At 44.1% G+C, this 16,395-nt stretch overlaps 1 protein-coding gene across 1 annotated transcript in view; it reads right to left on the minus strand.

Annotated features, from left to right (window-relative positions):
- LOC138287466 (trichohyalin-like) overlaps positions 1-16,395 on the minus strand; it is a 167,064-nt gene that overhangs the window by 116,221 nt on the left and 34,448 nt on the right. The window contains exons 3-4 of the mRNA XM_069227904.1: positions 5,665-5,925; positions 1,192-1,530 (exon numbers count right to left, since the gene is read on the minus strand). Coding sequence (XP_069084005.1) covers positions 1,192-1,530; positions 5,665-5,907 — 582 coding nt within the window. The 5' untranslated portion in view covers positions 5,908-5,925. The remainder of the gene's footprint in view (positions 1-1,191; positions 1,531-5,664; positions 5,926-16,395) is intronic.

A 16,395-nucleotide genomic window follows, 5' to 3' on the forward strand; every position in this document is an offset into this window, starting at 1 on the left:
AAGTCCATTATATCCTATGGAACTCGTAATACGGCTGGTGGTATATCCGTCACTTTTGGGACGGATTAACACCTCCTCCAAAGTTGTAATAACCCCCTTAGTCTAGTCATGATAAACAAGCATCTTGCGTGCAGCACATATTTCAGAAATAGAGAACATCTGATGGTCTTGAATGACCCAAAACTAATACTACCAACCATGATGTACATTAATAGGTTAATTATCTAATGTGCCACCTACATCTATACCGCTCAGCAATCCCGTTACTTTTAACAGGAGGTGACTTTTACACAACAATTTCTTCAGAATCTGTTGGACTTTGACAACAGATCCACATCATACTCTGCTCCCTTGGAGGCTGTAGGGTTGAGTTCCACTAGGTCATTAGCTTTATTCTGCTATTTTCACTTCACATTTCTGACTGACACAGAATGTTTCATGATTCATATCGATTTCTACCATCGCCTGGGAACTAGAAACACCAAGAATGCTATGGGGTGTTACTTAACCAGAGAATGTACTGTTCCCAAACAAACGTACTCTTGAAACCAGTAGATTTGCAAAAGATTTAATGTGCAGCACAAGTCTGTGTTCAAAGGCAGCGGCCACAGCTGTCTCCAAAAACAAAGACAAGGTGAAGCACACTGCATGTCCACTACTCCCATCTCCATCCGAAATCCATCTCAAAGTACCTGCTTCTTTTGCTTTCCTTCCATAGAGCCTAAAAAGGTGAGTAAATGGCCATCTTGCGGAATACCTTCCTGTGCTCAATCCAGGCAGCAGAAAGGCAATTGAGACCCAACTTTTCTCTCAGTGTGGCTGTAAAAGGACATTCGTATGCACTTTTTCTATCAGTAAGAAGACAGTTGACATCTTTCTCACATTAGAAGACCATTTAACACAACATTAAAAGAATAGTTAACATAACATTCAACATACCACAGCTCATGAATATTGCCAAAGTACCCTCCTTGATCACTGGTATCTCTGTAGGAATACTTCTCAATGGTCTGAGATGCTTCTTTACTCAGAGACTTGTCAAGTACATGTATCTGTAATTGAAGGCTTGCTCGAAAAGGAAAAAATCTCCACTTTAAGCACAAGAATTCCCTCTGTCATTAATATTAGCTGATTTAAAGAGAAAGGCACAGGAATGATACTATCATTCATAATTCCTGTCTATTGACTTACCTCACAGGAATTATCTGCTGGTTGGAGACTGACCATCTGAAAGGCTCCCACTAAATTGCTTCTTCTATCTTCTGAAGAATTCCCTGATGAGAGGTGTAGGATATGCAGGGGGCGCCCCTTCCCAATGCGTGAAGCATGATCACAAATGTCCGACAGCATATGGTCGGGCAAAGAGTCTGTGATCAACACAACTGCTTGGCAGGCTGGATCCTGAAATGCTTCCGCCAGAGCACTCTGAATGTCAACACCATTATCTGAAGGAAGAGTCTTAATCCAGGACACCGCTTCAGCCACATTCTCCGGGGAAATCCTTACTGAAGTATTACACCATTTAGTAATCTAATGGGAAAGAAGAAAAGATGACCACGTGTTTATCAACATGATACTACATTTATTAGGAATCAACAGTTTACTGCCAGTGCAAACATTTCCCAGAGTCTAACTTCAATTCCAGGAGTGAGATAATTCATCCATCCTAAATAGGGGTCTGATTGTGACTTCTGGATCTGGTGCTCCAAGAGTGCTAAACATCCTAGTGATACAACATCCCTAATATCCAAGTGTCAGGGATGTTTTACTGGTGTGAAGTACTGTATTTTATTGTGTTACACAAGTGAGATATCCCTAGATGTTCATGCACAAATATTGGAGCACACTGTAACAAATTACAAATGTGAGATGCAGCAGGAAATCACTGGAAAAGATTACATATATAAGCCATTTCAAGGGCTCTTGCAACTGTGGGATATGTTTACATATAAGGACATGTGTTAAAGGATTTGGCTATCTCAATGCTAAAGGGGAAATATACATAATACACACTGTTAACACTATTATATATACTTGCCCCTGGAATCTTCTACATGAGTGAAATGTAATAGAGCTCAAGGGGACATGTTGAAGAACTTATATATCTCAGGTAACCATGGAATGAGTTGCTGTTGTTAGGTGAAGTAACATTTACTAGACTATGCTGCAGTTATGAGACACTAGAGGAAGCAATGGAATATGCATTTGGATTGGATAATGTTTGGGTCAATGAAATGTGCTGCAGGTTTGAGATATCTCATTGATCCAGGTAATATATTGCAGTAATTAATTTCCCACAGACTTCAGTGAATGTGCTATCGGTGTACAATATGGAACACGTACCATGAAGTATGCTACTTGTATTTATGGGATCATTTCTAAGTGTGAGATCTTAGGCACTCTATCCCATAATCCACATTTAGTGGGGGCCGTAGTAAAATATACTTGAGGTAGATATGTGTTGGACCTCACCCTTTCTACAGGGTCATCCTCACATTTTTTGCCTTCCTCTTCCTATTTTCTCTGACCCTTTTTGTTGACGTTAGGACTCTGGGCACTTTACCACTGCTGATCGGTACTAAAGTGAATGTGCTCTCCCTTCCAAAGTTGGTATGATTCGCTTACACCTGATTGTACATTTTATTTACATATAAGTCCCTTGTACAGTGGTATCCCTATACCCAGGGCCTGTAAATTAAATGCTACTAGTGGGCCTGCAGTGCAGTTTGCACTACTCACAGAAGTAGTTTTTTAAACCTGTCTGAGGCCTGCTACCACTGGGCCTGCATGTGCCAGACCTGGAACTCCCCATTTACTAACTATAAGTCACCACTAAGGTAGGCCCTAGCTAGCCCTTTGGGGAGGGTGCTGTGTGCTGTGTGGGTAAAAGGCAGGACATGTGCCTGGTTGTGTGGTCTGTCCCGGTAGTGACAAACAGCCTATTTGGTTTCTCACTAATATGAGTGCTGCCTCTCTTATAGGATTGCATTGGAAATGCCCTAACATATGTCTAGGTGGTATTGTCTAATCTATGAGGGGTAGCGTAGGCGTGTTTAGTATGGTTGTAATGGTATTAAGGAATGCTGCTTACTGGTGTAGGTGGATTTTTTTATTACCATTATACAAATGTCACTTTTAGAAAAAGGGCATTTCTCTGAGCTTTTGAATCAGACAGCCTGTACACAGGTGCAAAAGTGCATCTGCATACTGAATGGTCTTCCTGGGCTGGGAGAGGGAGAGGCGGGACACTTGCATTTGTAAAGGCTGTGCCCTGGCCTCACACAAAGGGCTCATTTACCCACCACTGATGGCTGGAGCCAGTCCTGGAGGAGAAAGGGGACACTCCTGAAACTGCTCAGCACTGGTTGGAACCCCTTCTCCCCGTTTTGTGGAGGCTGCGGAAAATTAGTATAAGTTCCCCCACATTTTTAGACACTAATAGACTGAACTGGACACTGGATGCTGCTGGAAGGACTCATCAGGAACTGCCTTGGGACTGCCCTGCTGTTGTGCTGATCTGTGACTGCCTGTGAACCCTTGAGCTGGCCTGCTTGCTTGGGCCCAGCAGCCCTGTGCCCCCTTTGTTGTCTCCAGGGGCTGGGTGATGTGCCCCATGCCTCCTCTGCATTCCTGGGAACTTTGGGTGCATCCTCCTTTGATGGATAGCAGTGGAGTGCCTGTTGCCCTATGTTGCGTGCCTTTAAGATCACTCTATCGACCCCAGCGCGTGAAGGGTGTTTGGGGAGCACTGTGCTGGCTGATCAGGAGCACTACCTATTGCTTTTCTAAACACACCTGGAGAGCGCTATATTTTACTAGTTTTCGAGCGCGTTAATAGCACTGCATTCTACGTTTCCTAAGCGCATGAAGAGCGCTTTTCTTTGTCTCCCTCGGCACAAGGAAGTGCCTGTGTCGCCCGGTGTGGGCCCACCTCTCTGAGGTGGGAGAGGTCACGAGGAATGGAGGAGCTAGCACGGACTGACGCACTTTCGGTGGTGCTCCCGGGGCACAAGCAGGAACTGCTTTTCGGGAAAGATCACCGCCGCGACCCCGGTCAGGTGTGGGCATGCTGCCGGCCGAGAGCAGCTGCAGGGAGGCATTTTTCTGACATCAGGGAGGGTGGAAGACGGTCTCCCCTCGAAAGCTGGCGTTGGCCCCAGAGGGTCCTTTCCATTATTTCTGCACATTGGCAGATCGGGAAGGGAACCTCAGCGGAGGTCCCCGGTCTGGCCAACGAAGATCTTCCCCCGACCTCGTGCAGCTGAGGCTCCCTTGGTGCGGGGACCCCAGGCACGGTGGTGTATTCTCGGTGCTGCGACCAACCGTGTGTTGAGCGGGGTCGCAGCCTCAGTTACAAAAGAGGAAGCGCCCTCATGAAAATAGGAACACCAGAGCTCCAGGGCTGGCTGAGTTTGCTACTGTAGACCAGGTAAGCAGAGCAACGAGGCGCTGCAAACTTCTGGTGGAAGGAGATTTTCGGCAATGGTTGTGAGCGTAACATTTCCCCCCAGCATTTTTTTTTTTTACCCCATGATTTCTACATGTTGTCCTCTGGTCCTGACGTCATCCTACATGTCATGCTGCTTTGGATAGTGGCACTGTTATAAGGGGTGATAACTTTTGCCCAGAAATGCTGTATTCTTGGGATGCTTTCATAAGAAGTGCCTTTCTTGGGGGGTGGGGGGATAACCATTAACCATTGGGGAATGTTTTCATGCTATGTTCATCCATGTTGGTGATGCTGAGTACTTACCATTTGGAGAATGTTTTTGTCTTATCATATTCACTCTGAAGTGCATTTCTGGTGGTAATGACACCCTGACTACTGCTTGTGTTGCAGAATACAAGTAAAGTCTATGTTTATTTGACTACTGCTGACTTTTGCAGTGTACTAGTACCCTGTGTGATGTTCTGACAACTGCTTGTGGAGCAGGGTATTACTGATACATGTCGTTTTTGGTCTAATGATGTTTTATGCAATACAGTTTATTTTTATATACCTGGGCGTTGTGTTTCCTTTGTGGTGTACTTATTGCGTCACATGTGTTGTGTGTGTTGTGCAGTCGCTTTACACATTGCCTCCGCGATAAGCCTGACTGCTCGTGCCAAGCTACCAAGGGGGTGAGTAGGGGTTATCTCGGGTGTGTAACTCCCTCGCCCCTGACTAGAGTGGGTGGGTTCTGCCTGGCTTAGGTGCATACCCCCGCCAACCAGAAACTCAATTTCTAACAATGTACTTTATCAACTGTCATGCCCAGAATCTAGATGTGTCCCAGAGCTCAAGATTATGGCATATACTGAATAGGTTTCATATGTTTTCAAAGTTTGGGCCCCAGGAAATTTGCTACTAGTGTGGAACATCCTGGGAATCACACGAATCATGATGGAAGTTTAAGCGATCATGGACTACAAATGAGTTCTACAGGTGTTGGATACCTCTCAATCCACTTCTGTGCTGCACAGGTTTCAGGGTCTTGGGACATTGGGTGTAAGGAAGGCGACACATGAATTAGAAAATGCTACAGGGATGAAATAACTTGACAACCCGTGGAATGCACTGGATACATAAATTATCTCAATTCTCCATGACATCTGTTGCACTTGTAGATAAGTTGACAGTCCTTTGGAGCAATCTGTACTAAAACATTTGCCTGGTGGTGTTACCTCATTGGAGAAGCTGATAATGTTGAACATTGCGTATATCCTGTTTGACAATGCAAAAAGAGTGTCCGAAAGGTATGTCTTCAGGTATTCCATCTTCAAAGATGATCCATCCAAAGAGCCAACCACAAAGTTGACATTCTCAGCTCGGAGTTCCTTTAACAGTGGGAGGACCCCAGAAGAATGGTGCAGCATCATCCTGGCTGAATGTCCAGGGACAGGGCTGTGACACCCGATATACGGCATTGTGGCACTTGTCGAAACCTAAAACAGAAAGACATTTATAAATGACCTATGCTCATACACTGTACTGAGGCCACATAGCACAAAATGTTCAAGACCAGTCCCATGCAACACTTAGTCATTCCTTTCCCTCATTCCAGCCAGCAGGCAGTATCCTCCATGCATATGAGCGCCATGCCTTGGATGTGCTTTACCACCTGCCACACTCAGCTGCTAAATGTGGTTTTCCAACACACACAGAATCTGCTGAGTAAATGGCTGGTGGATGTTATAAAGGACGGATTACCAGAACTACAGGTAGCGGAATCACTATAAAGGAAACCTTCCTTAGTCTGTTGTTCTGCTCTCCCCACCCTTTACAATTGGGTGTGAATTCTGGGAGCGGGTAGAAGTATATGGTGGTGTGTTACTGCATCACATACCACTACATCGCCCAACAACTATTTTGAGGGCACTAAATTATAATGATAGGTTTACAACACAGTTTACCTCTGCAAATGAACCCCAGTATGTTGACTTTACATTTTCAGCACTTTTTCTAATTTTAGGGTTGTTTTCATTATTATAGTTTTTATATTACGTATTATCCTAGTTTGTAATTGTAACCCAATTCTTCATTGTGTATGCAAAATATTACTTTATTTATTAACCTATACCTATCCCTAATAATGTTTAAATTAATTTATCCTGCCCTCAATCCTAACACTAAATTGAATCAATTATTATGTGTATGTTTGTTATAGTCAATTATTATTCAAATTAAACTGAACCCTAATACAAATTGTAAACCATGATTAATTTTTTCTGTGTATTATCTTACTATGTGATCCTCACGATAATTAGATTTGAAATGTTACTTTTAATATTTTAATCATTCAAATCATATAGACCTTATTAACTTCACCTCTGAGTTAATGTAATAGTTTTCTTATTAGATCAAGTAAATTAGTTGTTTATGCTAACACAGATCCTTAATTATTTTAGGTATTGTAAAGGAAAGTGTAGGAGGCTGGACTGGCTTGTAATGAGTACCAAGGGGTACTTACACCTTGCACCAGGCCCAGGTATCCCTTATTAGTGTATAGGGTGTCTAGCAGCTTAGGCTGATAGATAATGGTAGCTTAGCAGAGCAGCTTAGGCTGAACTAGGAGACGAGTGAAGCTCCTACAGTACCACTAGTGTCATATGCACAATATCATAAGAAAACACAATACACAGATATACTAAAAATAAAGGTACTTTATTTTTATGACAATATGCCAAAAGTATCTCAGTGAGTACCCTCAGTATGAGGATAGCAAATATACACAAGATATATGTACACAATACCAAAAATATGCAGTATAGTATTAGAAAACAGTGCAAACAATGTATAGTTACAATAGGATGCAATGGGGACACATAGGGATAGTGGCAACACAAACCATATACTCCAAAAGTGGAATGCGAACCACGAATGGACCCCAAACCTATGTGACCTTGTAGAGGGTTGCTGGGACTGTAAGAAAACAGTTAGGGTTAGAAAAATAGCCCACCCCAAGACCCTGAAAAGTGAGTGCAAAGTGCACTAAAGTTCCCCAAAGAGCACAGAAGTCGTGATAGGGGAATTCTGCAGGAAAGACACAAATCAGCAATGCAACAACGATGGATTTCCAAACGAGGGTACCTGTGGAACAAGGGGACCAAGTCCAAAAGTCACAAGCAAGTCGGAGATGGGCAGATGCCCAGGAAATGCCAGCTGTGGGTGCAAAGAAGCTGCTACTGGACAGTAGAAGCTGAAGATTCTGCAGGAACGACAAGGGCTAGAGACTTCCCCTTTGGAGGATGGATGCCCCACGCCGTGGAGAGTCGTGCAGAAGTGTTTTCCTGAAGAAAGACCGCAAACAAGCCTTGCTAGCTGCAAGTCATGCGGTTAGGGTTTTTGGATGCTGCTGTGACCCAGGAGGGACCAGGATGTCGCCAATTGCGTCAGGGGACAGAGGGGGCGCCCAGCAGGATTTGGAGCCCTCTCAGAAGCAGGCAGCACCCGCAGAAGTGCTGGAACAGGCACTACGAAGAGGAGTGAAACGGTGCTCACCCGAAGTTACACAAAGGAGTCCCACGTCGCCGGAGGACAACTCAGGAGGTCGTGCAATGCAGGTTAGAGTGCCGTGGACCCAGGCTTGGCTGTGCACAAAGGATTTCCGCCGGAAGTGCACAGAGGCCGGAGTAGCTGCAAAAGTCGCGGTTCCCAGCAATGCAGTCTGGCGTGGGGAAGCAAGGACTTACCTCCACCAAACTTGGACTGAAGAGTCACTGGACTGTGGGAGTCACTTGGACAGAGTTGCTGGATTCAAGGGACCTCGCTCGTCGTGCTGAGAGGAGACCCAGGGTACCGGTGATGCAGTTCTTTGGTGCCTGCGGTTGCAGGGGGAAGATTCCATCGACCCACAGGAGATTTCTTCGGAGCTTCTAGTGCAGAGAGGAGGCAGACTACCCCCACAGCATGCACCACCAGGAAAACAGTCGATAAGGCGGCAGGATCAGCGTTACAGAGTTGCAGTAGTCGTCTTCGCTACTTTGTTGCAGTTTTGCAGGCTTCCAGCGCAGTCAGCAGTCGATTCCTTGGCAGAAGGTGAAGAGAGAGATGCAGAGGAACTCTGATGAGCTCTTGCATTCGTTATCTAAGGAATTCCCCAAAGCAGAGACCCTAAATAGCCAGAAAAGAGGGTTTGGCTACTTAGGAGAGAAGATAGGCTAGCAACACCTGAAGGAGCCTATCAGAAGGAGTCTCTGACGTCACCTGCTGGCACTGGCCACTCAGAGCAGTCCAGTGTGCCAGCAGCACCTCTGTTTCCAAGATGGCACAGGTCTGGAGCACACTGGAGGAGCTCTGGGCACCTCCCAGGGGAGGTGCAGGTCAGGGGAGTGGTCACTCCCCTTTCCTTTGTCCAGTTTCGCGCCAGAGCAGGGCTGAGGGGTCCCTGAACCGGTGTAGACTGGCTTATGCAGAAATGGGCACCATGTGTGCCCATGAAAGCATTTCCAGAGGCTGGGGGAGGCTACTCCTCCCCTGCCTTCACACCATTTTCCAAAGGGAGAGGGTGTAACACCCTCTCTCTGAGGAAGTCCTTTGTTCTGCCTTCCTGGGCCAAGCCTGGCTGGACCCCAGGAGGGCAGAAACCTGTCTGAGGGGTTGGCAGCAGCAGCAGCTGCAGTGAAACCCCTGAAAAGGCAGTTTGGCAGTACCCAGGTCTGTGCTACAGACCCGTGGGATCATGGGATTGTACCAACAATGCCAGGATGGCATAGAGGGGGCAATTCCATGATCTTAGACATGTTACATGGCCATATTTGGAGTTACCATTGTGAAGCTACACATAGGTAGTGACCTATATGTAGTGCACGCGTGTAATGGTGTCCCCGCACTCACAAAGTCCGGGGAATTGGCCCTGAACAATGTGGGGGCACCTTGGCTAGTGCCAGGGTGCCCACACACTAAGTAACTTAGCACCCAACCTTTACCAGGTAAAGGTTAGACATATAGGTGACTTATAAGTTACTTAAGTGCAGTGTAAAATGGCTGTGAAATAACGTGGACGTTATTTCACTCAGGCTGCAGTGGCAGGCCTGTGTAAGAATTGTCAGAGCTCCCTATGGGTGGCAAAAGAAATGCTGCAGCCCATAGGGATCTCCTGGAACCCCAATACCCTGGGTACCTCAGTACCATATACTAGGGAATTATAAGGGTGTTCCAGTATGCCAATGTAAATTGGTAAAATTGGTCACTAGCCTGTTAGTGACAATTTGAAAGAAATGAGAGAGCATAACCACTGAGGTTCTGATTAGCAGAGCCTCAGTGTGACAGTTAGTCATAACACATACAGGGCACACTTATGAGCACTGGGGCCCTGGCTGGCAGGGTCCCAGTAACACATACAACTAAAACAACATATATACAGTGAAATTTGGGGGTAACATGCCAGGCAAGATGGTACTTTCCTACAGAAAGTAAATTAGAGAATGATAATATACCCCAGGGAGGAGATGTAATATTGTGAAAAAACACATATATTAGAAAAAACACATGTAGCTGAGTGATTGTATGCAATAAAATGTGTTTGCCTTCCTAGAATATGGAACACTAAAGTGTGAACAGTTTTAGAAGAAGATGGAGAAAGCAGGCTGTACAATAGTATCATATGTATGGGATTGTACGAATTACATACTATAAACGTTAGCACTATAAAATGTAGAACTCCGCTTCATGACAGATTGGCTGAGTGTACAGAAAAGAAAAGAATGGGCAGTGAGTGACGAACTAATGCAAGTGGGGAAGGGAAGAAATGCACTCACCAACATTGGTGCGAGTAAATAAAGGTGAATTTATCAAATCAAGGAAGTGGCCACAGAATGTGAAACAAGAGAGAAAATTGTCAGAGGAAAGCAGGAAGCAGCAGAGCTAAGTGTGCGCATGCATCAGGCGCGACAGAAGAATAAGTGTGTGGTAAGAATGTGAGAATAGTGAGTAAGCGTACTGCATCTATTTCAAGTCAAAGAATAGGAGATAACATGACAGAAGATAAAGGCATTTCAAGCTCAATATTTTAGAGACCACCACTTTTGGAGATGTGTAAGTCATAAACACTAGGGCGACATTGGGAAAAATCGCAGGAAAAATGTAAACACTACTGGAAGGTGATATGTAAAAGACATGAATGGACAAGCATCTCCCGTCAGTTTAGTTGCTTTGAGCAGCGCCCGGATTGGCCGAAGGGGGGGCTGGGAGCGGGTGCCTGCCTTCAGCGACGGAGAAGAGGAGCGGCGCGACGGAGGAGGCAAGTGTTTTTTTTTATTTAATTTTTATACCCACTGCACCGCTCCCTGCGTCGCCCCACCCTTTTCACGCGACTGCTCAACAAATGGAAAGATTTGAAGACTGTGAAGAAGCAGAGTTGTCGTCAGTAAGAAGTATAACAGAAAGATTACATTAAATCGCTGAAAAGACTGCATGTGAGATGAGATTAAGTTGAACAGGCGAAACTTTTGCACAGAAAGCAAATGAAGAAAACATCGTCAATTGAATTAAAAGTGGGTCAACATCTTGCCACAGTTGTACTAAATAGTCGAGCAATCTGTAATATCATGTGTGTGAGTATGCAAAAATGACTTCTACAGCACATTAAAATGTGGATGTACACCTTAAAATGTGGATGCACTTTAAAGGGGGTTGCGGTGTGGCCTGATGCGATAAGGAAACAAGTACCCAGATATCCAGTGAGAGATTTGTAGGTTTATTAGTATTTAGACAATCCACGATGACCGAGCGCACTGCTGGATCCAAGAGCTGCCATCAACTTCCAAACCACTGGCAACTCAGAATTGTAGTACATTCTAAATGACAACAGAGTCAAGAGCAACATCTTGAAAGCTGGGAGAGAAAACTATGTAAGAAACAAAGCAGCTATGTTTCTCAGAACAATATACAAGGAACCATCAAAATTCAAATACCACATTATTTCCCTCATGAAATAAACACAACAGAAAAAAATATCATTCATATCATATTCTAACAATCTAACAGGTTACGTAACTTCACATAAACCGTGTCCCACATTCTGTTGAGGGTCAACAAGAGTATTGCCAGAGGATGCAGTTAAATCAGATTCTTCAGGCCTAGGCTCTTGTACAGCCACATTTTCATTAACTAAAGCTTCAGTAGTAATATCTTTTTTAGAAACTTGGCTGTTGTTCTAAGCATGTGACCTACTTACATCAGAAGTTAACACTGAGTCTGAAATCTCCAGATTCTCACAACAGATGGTACAGGTGTGATTATAAATTTCAGCTTGGTGCTCAACGAGATTACTTTTTTTCAACCAGCCTTTACCATGTATCAAAACAGAACTTTTACTCACTGTATGAATTTTTACTGATGGAGTGACTTGGACACTCCTTTTCTCACGCTTAAAGGGTTTTTAATTAGGACCAATTGCCAACTCTAAAATACATCACTTCTGCCATAAAGGTTTTTGTTAGTTACGCTCTTTCTAAAGAAACCATCTGCAAGCCCTTAAGACTTTGCTAATTTTTGGCCCATTTCTCTGCTGCCTTTTCTGACAAGAGTATTGGAAAGGCTTATCAATAAAATTAATCTCAACCCATTTTGTGGGCAGAACTGGCTCCATGGCCCAATGTGGGTTTAAGCCTCGTCATGGTCTGGCTGTGGATCACTCCATCCTGCTCAAGAGATTGGAGGAAGCTAGTATAGCAGGAAAAGGCCTGGACTGGTATGGCTAAGATCTATTTGACCAAGAACAGGAAGTACAACTCCCTCCTTTTCACTCCAGCTTTGTTGCACTAAAGCAGGGAGCTTCTCAGGGATCCTTTCTCAGTACCACCATGTTTAATCCTTACATCCGGTCTCTCATTAAAGTCATGAGTGGGCTGAGAATGAACTGCATTAAATATTCAAATGACACATAACTGACGTTCTTGTTCAACCCAGGCTCTGTGGGGTCATTGGACTCTTTTCACCAGTGAATGAAGAGAATAGCCAACTGGCTTAGAAACAACTTGCTGCAGTTTAATCAAGCAAGACAGAGACTACACTCTGCCAGGTGGGGAGGGCATGCAAAAGTTATCTAAAAGACTTTATGCCGCCAGTAGATGGGCCAATTCCTGTATTGGCAGATTCCATACAAGAGCTGGGGGTACAACTAGACTTCAGCTTCTCGTTAGTAGACCATGCAAAGAAGACATCAAATACCTGCTTCACCCTTATTAGAGCTTTATGTAAAATCCTCCCATTTCTTCCAACCAGATGGCACTCCTACATCATCCATAGTACCATCATAAGCCAGAATGATCATTGTAATGCCTTTTACATCAGCGCACCGGAGAAGACAATAAAGTGTCTTGCACGAATCCAAGCTGCAGCTGCAAAAATACAACTTGGACAGAAATGGAGTTCCTCCACCTCTACAGCCCTTGATTCCTTGCACTGGTGGCCAGATAAAAAGAGAATTTCTTTTAAAGTAGCATGCTTGATTCACAAGATGGTCTACCAGAAGGCACCTCGCATCCTGGCAGATAGGTTTACTCCATACCAACCAGGCAGATTACTCCACTCAGCTTCAGTACCTAAACTCCAGATTCCTGGGTACTAGAAAGCAAGAGCCGAGAGGTAAAGCCTACTCAGTTCAGGGATCCAGACTGTCGAATAGTGTACTAACAACACATATTCGACTGACTCAGGACCATTTATTATTATGGAAATTCTTGAAACGTGGATCTACAGGCAGCAGTTTCCCCTCGGGATGGTCAGGCTTATGTACTGCAGCAACAGGATACGTGTGTGGTTGTAGTTACGCTTATCAAATGTTTATAATGCTTTTCTTTCTGAATTATTTCATTGATCAAACACCTTAGTAATATCATCATGCTTTGAAACACCAGTCTCATAAATAGCGTTTACCCAGTAAGGGAAAACTTTAGATTTTGAATTTCTTCCTCTTAATAATTTCAATGGTGACTGTTAGACTTGGCACCCTTAGCGTGGTCGCCCCTAACTTTTTGCGTCTGCTTCTCAGGTTGTTGATGTATGCTGGACTCTGTGTTTTGCTGTTTTTGACACTCTGGGGACTTTACCACTGCTACCCAATGCTAAAGTGCAACTGCTCCTATGTAAAATGTACGGGTAAATTGGCTTTTCCACTATGGGCATATTTGATTTACTAGTAAGTCCCTATAAAGTGCACCAGAGGTGCCCAGGACCTCTAAATCAGATGCTGCTAGTGGGCCTGCAGCACAGGTTGTGCCACCCACATGAATGCCCCTGTCAACATCGCTCAGATCTGCCACTGCAGTGTCTGTGTGTGCAGTTTTAAACTGCCAATTCAAATTGGCAAGTGTGCCCAAGTGCCAAGCCTAAACCTTTTCTTTTCCTACACGTAAGTCACCCCAGGGTGCAGTGTATGCTAAAGGTGGGGCATGTACTGATGTGTGTTACATGTCCTAACAGTGAAATACTGCTAAATTCAGTCTTTACTGTTTCAAGGCCTATCTCTCTCATAGGTTAACATGGGGCCTGCCTTTATATAACTTTAAAGTGCAGATTATCTTTGAGGACAGATAAAAATAAGGAGTTTGGGGTTCTCTGAACTCACGATTTAAAAATACATCTTGTAGTGAAGTTGGTTTTTAGATTGTTAGACTGAAAATGCCACTTTTAGAAAGTAGGCATTTTCTTGCTTAAACCATTCTGTGACTCCGCCTGTTTGTGGATTGCCTGTCTGGTTCAGTTTGACAGTTGGGAGGTTTGTAAATCCCCTCTAGACAGTGAGACAAAGGGAGCCAGGGAGTAGCCTGCATAGCCTGATGAGCCGTCTGTGGTAGAGTGGAGGGAGGAGTGGTCACTTACACCTGAATGGGCTGTGCTTGCCCTCTCACAATGCAGTCTCCAAACCCCTGTTGTGTGTCTGGGGTCTGGCCTGGGCAAAGCAGGATCTTGTGAACAACAGAGACTTTCCTTTGAAGTATGCCTACTTCAAAGGCAGAAAGGGGTACAAGTATTGGACCCAAAACCCCTGAAAATTAGATAACTTCTGGATTCAAGAGGAACCTCTGTCAAGGAGAAGAGCTGACGAGCTGAGGAGAAATGCTGCCCCTGCATGTGACTGTGCTTTGTTGGGCTATCCTGCAGTTGCTGCTTCTGCCTGTGAAAGGGGACAAAGACTAGACTTTGTGGTATATTCCTGCTTGAGCTTGCCTCCTGTTTTGAAGTCTCAGGGTCATCAAAGACTTCCTCTGCTAACATCTGGACTCTCTGCTTAGACTTCTGCACTGCCAAGTGGTGTTGTATCCAGTCCCTGGGCCCTTGAAAGGTAAAGTTGGCAGACAAGAGCTGAAAATCCATGCACAGAACGCCGTGTAGGGAAATTTTCAACGCACCATCTGCAACGATGCTGATAAACGACGCGCCGCCAGCCTTGCGGCTAAAATCAACGCTCCACCTTCATCGCGGCTGGGAGATCCACGCATAGTGGCTGGAGAAACGATGTGCAACACCCTCTTGCAGCTGCTGATAAAGACGAAAACCAAACGCAGCGCGGTTTTCCAACACTGTTCAACAGGATTTTCCACACATCGTCCCTGGGCGTCAAAGTCAACCCGACTCTGCACAGATCCGAGGGGCCCCGACCGGAAATCAATGCATAGCCGACCCGGCGAGGAAGGAATCGAAGCATTGATGCCTTTTCTGATGCACCCTTGCCTGTGCAGCTTTATTTTTGATGCTAACCAGGTACTTTGTGCAAAATCAACGTTCTCACTGTTTTCTATGAATTAAGACTCTTATTCTTTTGAAAATTCATATCTTGAATTGTGTATGTTGGATGTTTATCATTTTGGTCTTGTTTGATTTAGATTAATGTTATCTATTTTTTTTAACTGGTGTGGTGCCCATTTTGTAGTGTTTCGCTGTATTACTGTGTGTGTTGGTACAAATACTTTACACATTGCTTCTGAGTTAAGTCTGACTGTCAAGCTACCAGAGAGTGGGCACATGATAATTTGGATTGCGTGTGACTTACCCTGACTAGAATGAGGGTCTTTGCTTGGACAGGGGGTAACCTAACTGCCAACCAAAGACCCAATTTCTAACAGTGACACCCCAGTGGTGAATTGTTGATAAGTGTGTTAGGCCAACATTTTTTCTTTGAGACAGCTTTCAACCTCAAGTCCTGAGGACAGAGCCTTGTGTACACCTTGTTTTATTAATTGATTTGTTCTTTCAATCAAACCACTGCTAGAGGGAATATATAAGATAACTTGACGTTGTTTAATATCCTGCAACTTAATAATTGTTTGCATCTCATTCTAAACAAAATGTGTCCCATTATCAGTCACAATTTTCCTTGAGGACCCTTCTAGATAAAACACATCTTCAACATATTGTATCACATTCTCTATAGAAGGTGTATCTACAAAACAAAATAAATCCATTTTAAAAATTGATCAATTAATACAACCAGAAACTTGTTAATTGAGGATAAAAGATGAAAGGCACCTGAAAAATCAAGTGTCACTTTGTACCAGGGACAATCAGGTAACAGGACAGTATGAAGAGGTTTCTCTTTTCCAATGTTTATCAGCTACAAAACATTGAAGGCAAACACATACCAGACAAGCACCATATTATTCCTTGAGGGCCACCTATAGTATTGTCTCAATTTCCTACATGTTGCAGGGATAAGTAAATGCCCCTCATGAGCAAGTTTGATAAAGCGTTCACACAACTCCATTGGTCGTATAAAAAACATTCCCTAAGCATATCCCATTCTCACAGGACAGTTCAGATGAAAATTGAGCAAAAGGTTTAACAATATCTGGAAGACTCTCAATAGAGAGCCAATTCTCATTTAAATATTTGAAAACTTTGTTCAAAACAGTATCACTCGAAGCATCAGCTACCCACTCCTCCTCAGAGATGGAAACATTAGACATAAAAAT

This window comes from Pleurodeles waltl, chromosome 4_1, assembly GCF_031143425.1.
Source record: "Pleurodeles waltl isolate 20211129_DDA chromosome 4_1, aPleWal1.hap1.20221129, whole genome shotgun sequence".
Taxonomy (NCBI): domain Eukaryota; kingdom Metazoa; phylum Chordata; class Amphibia; order Caudata; family Salamandridae; genus Pleurodeles; species Pleurodeles waltl.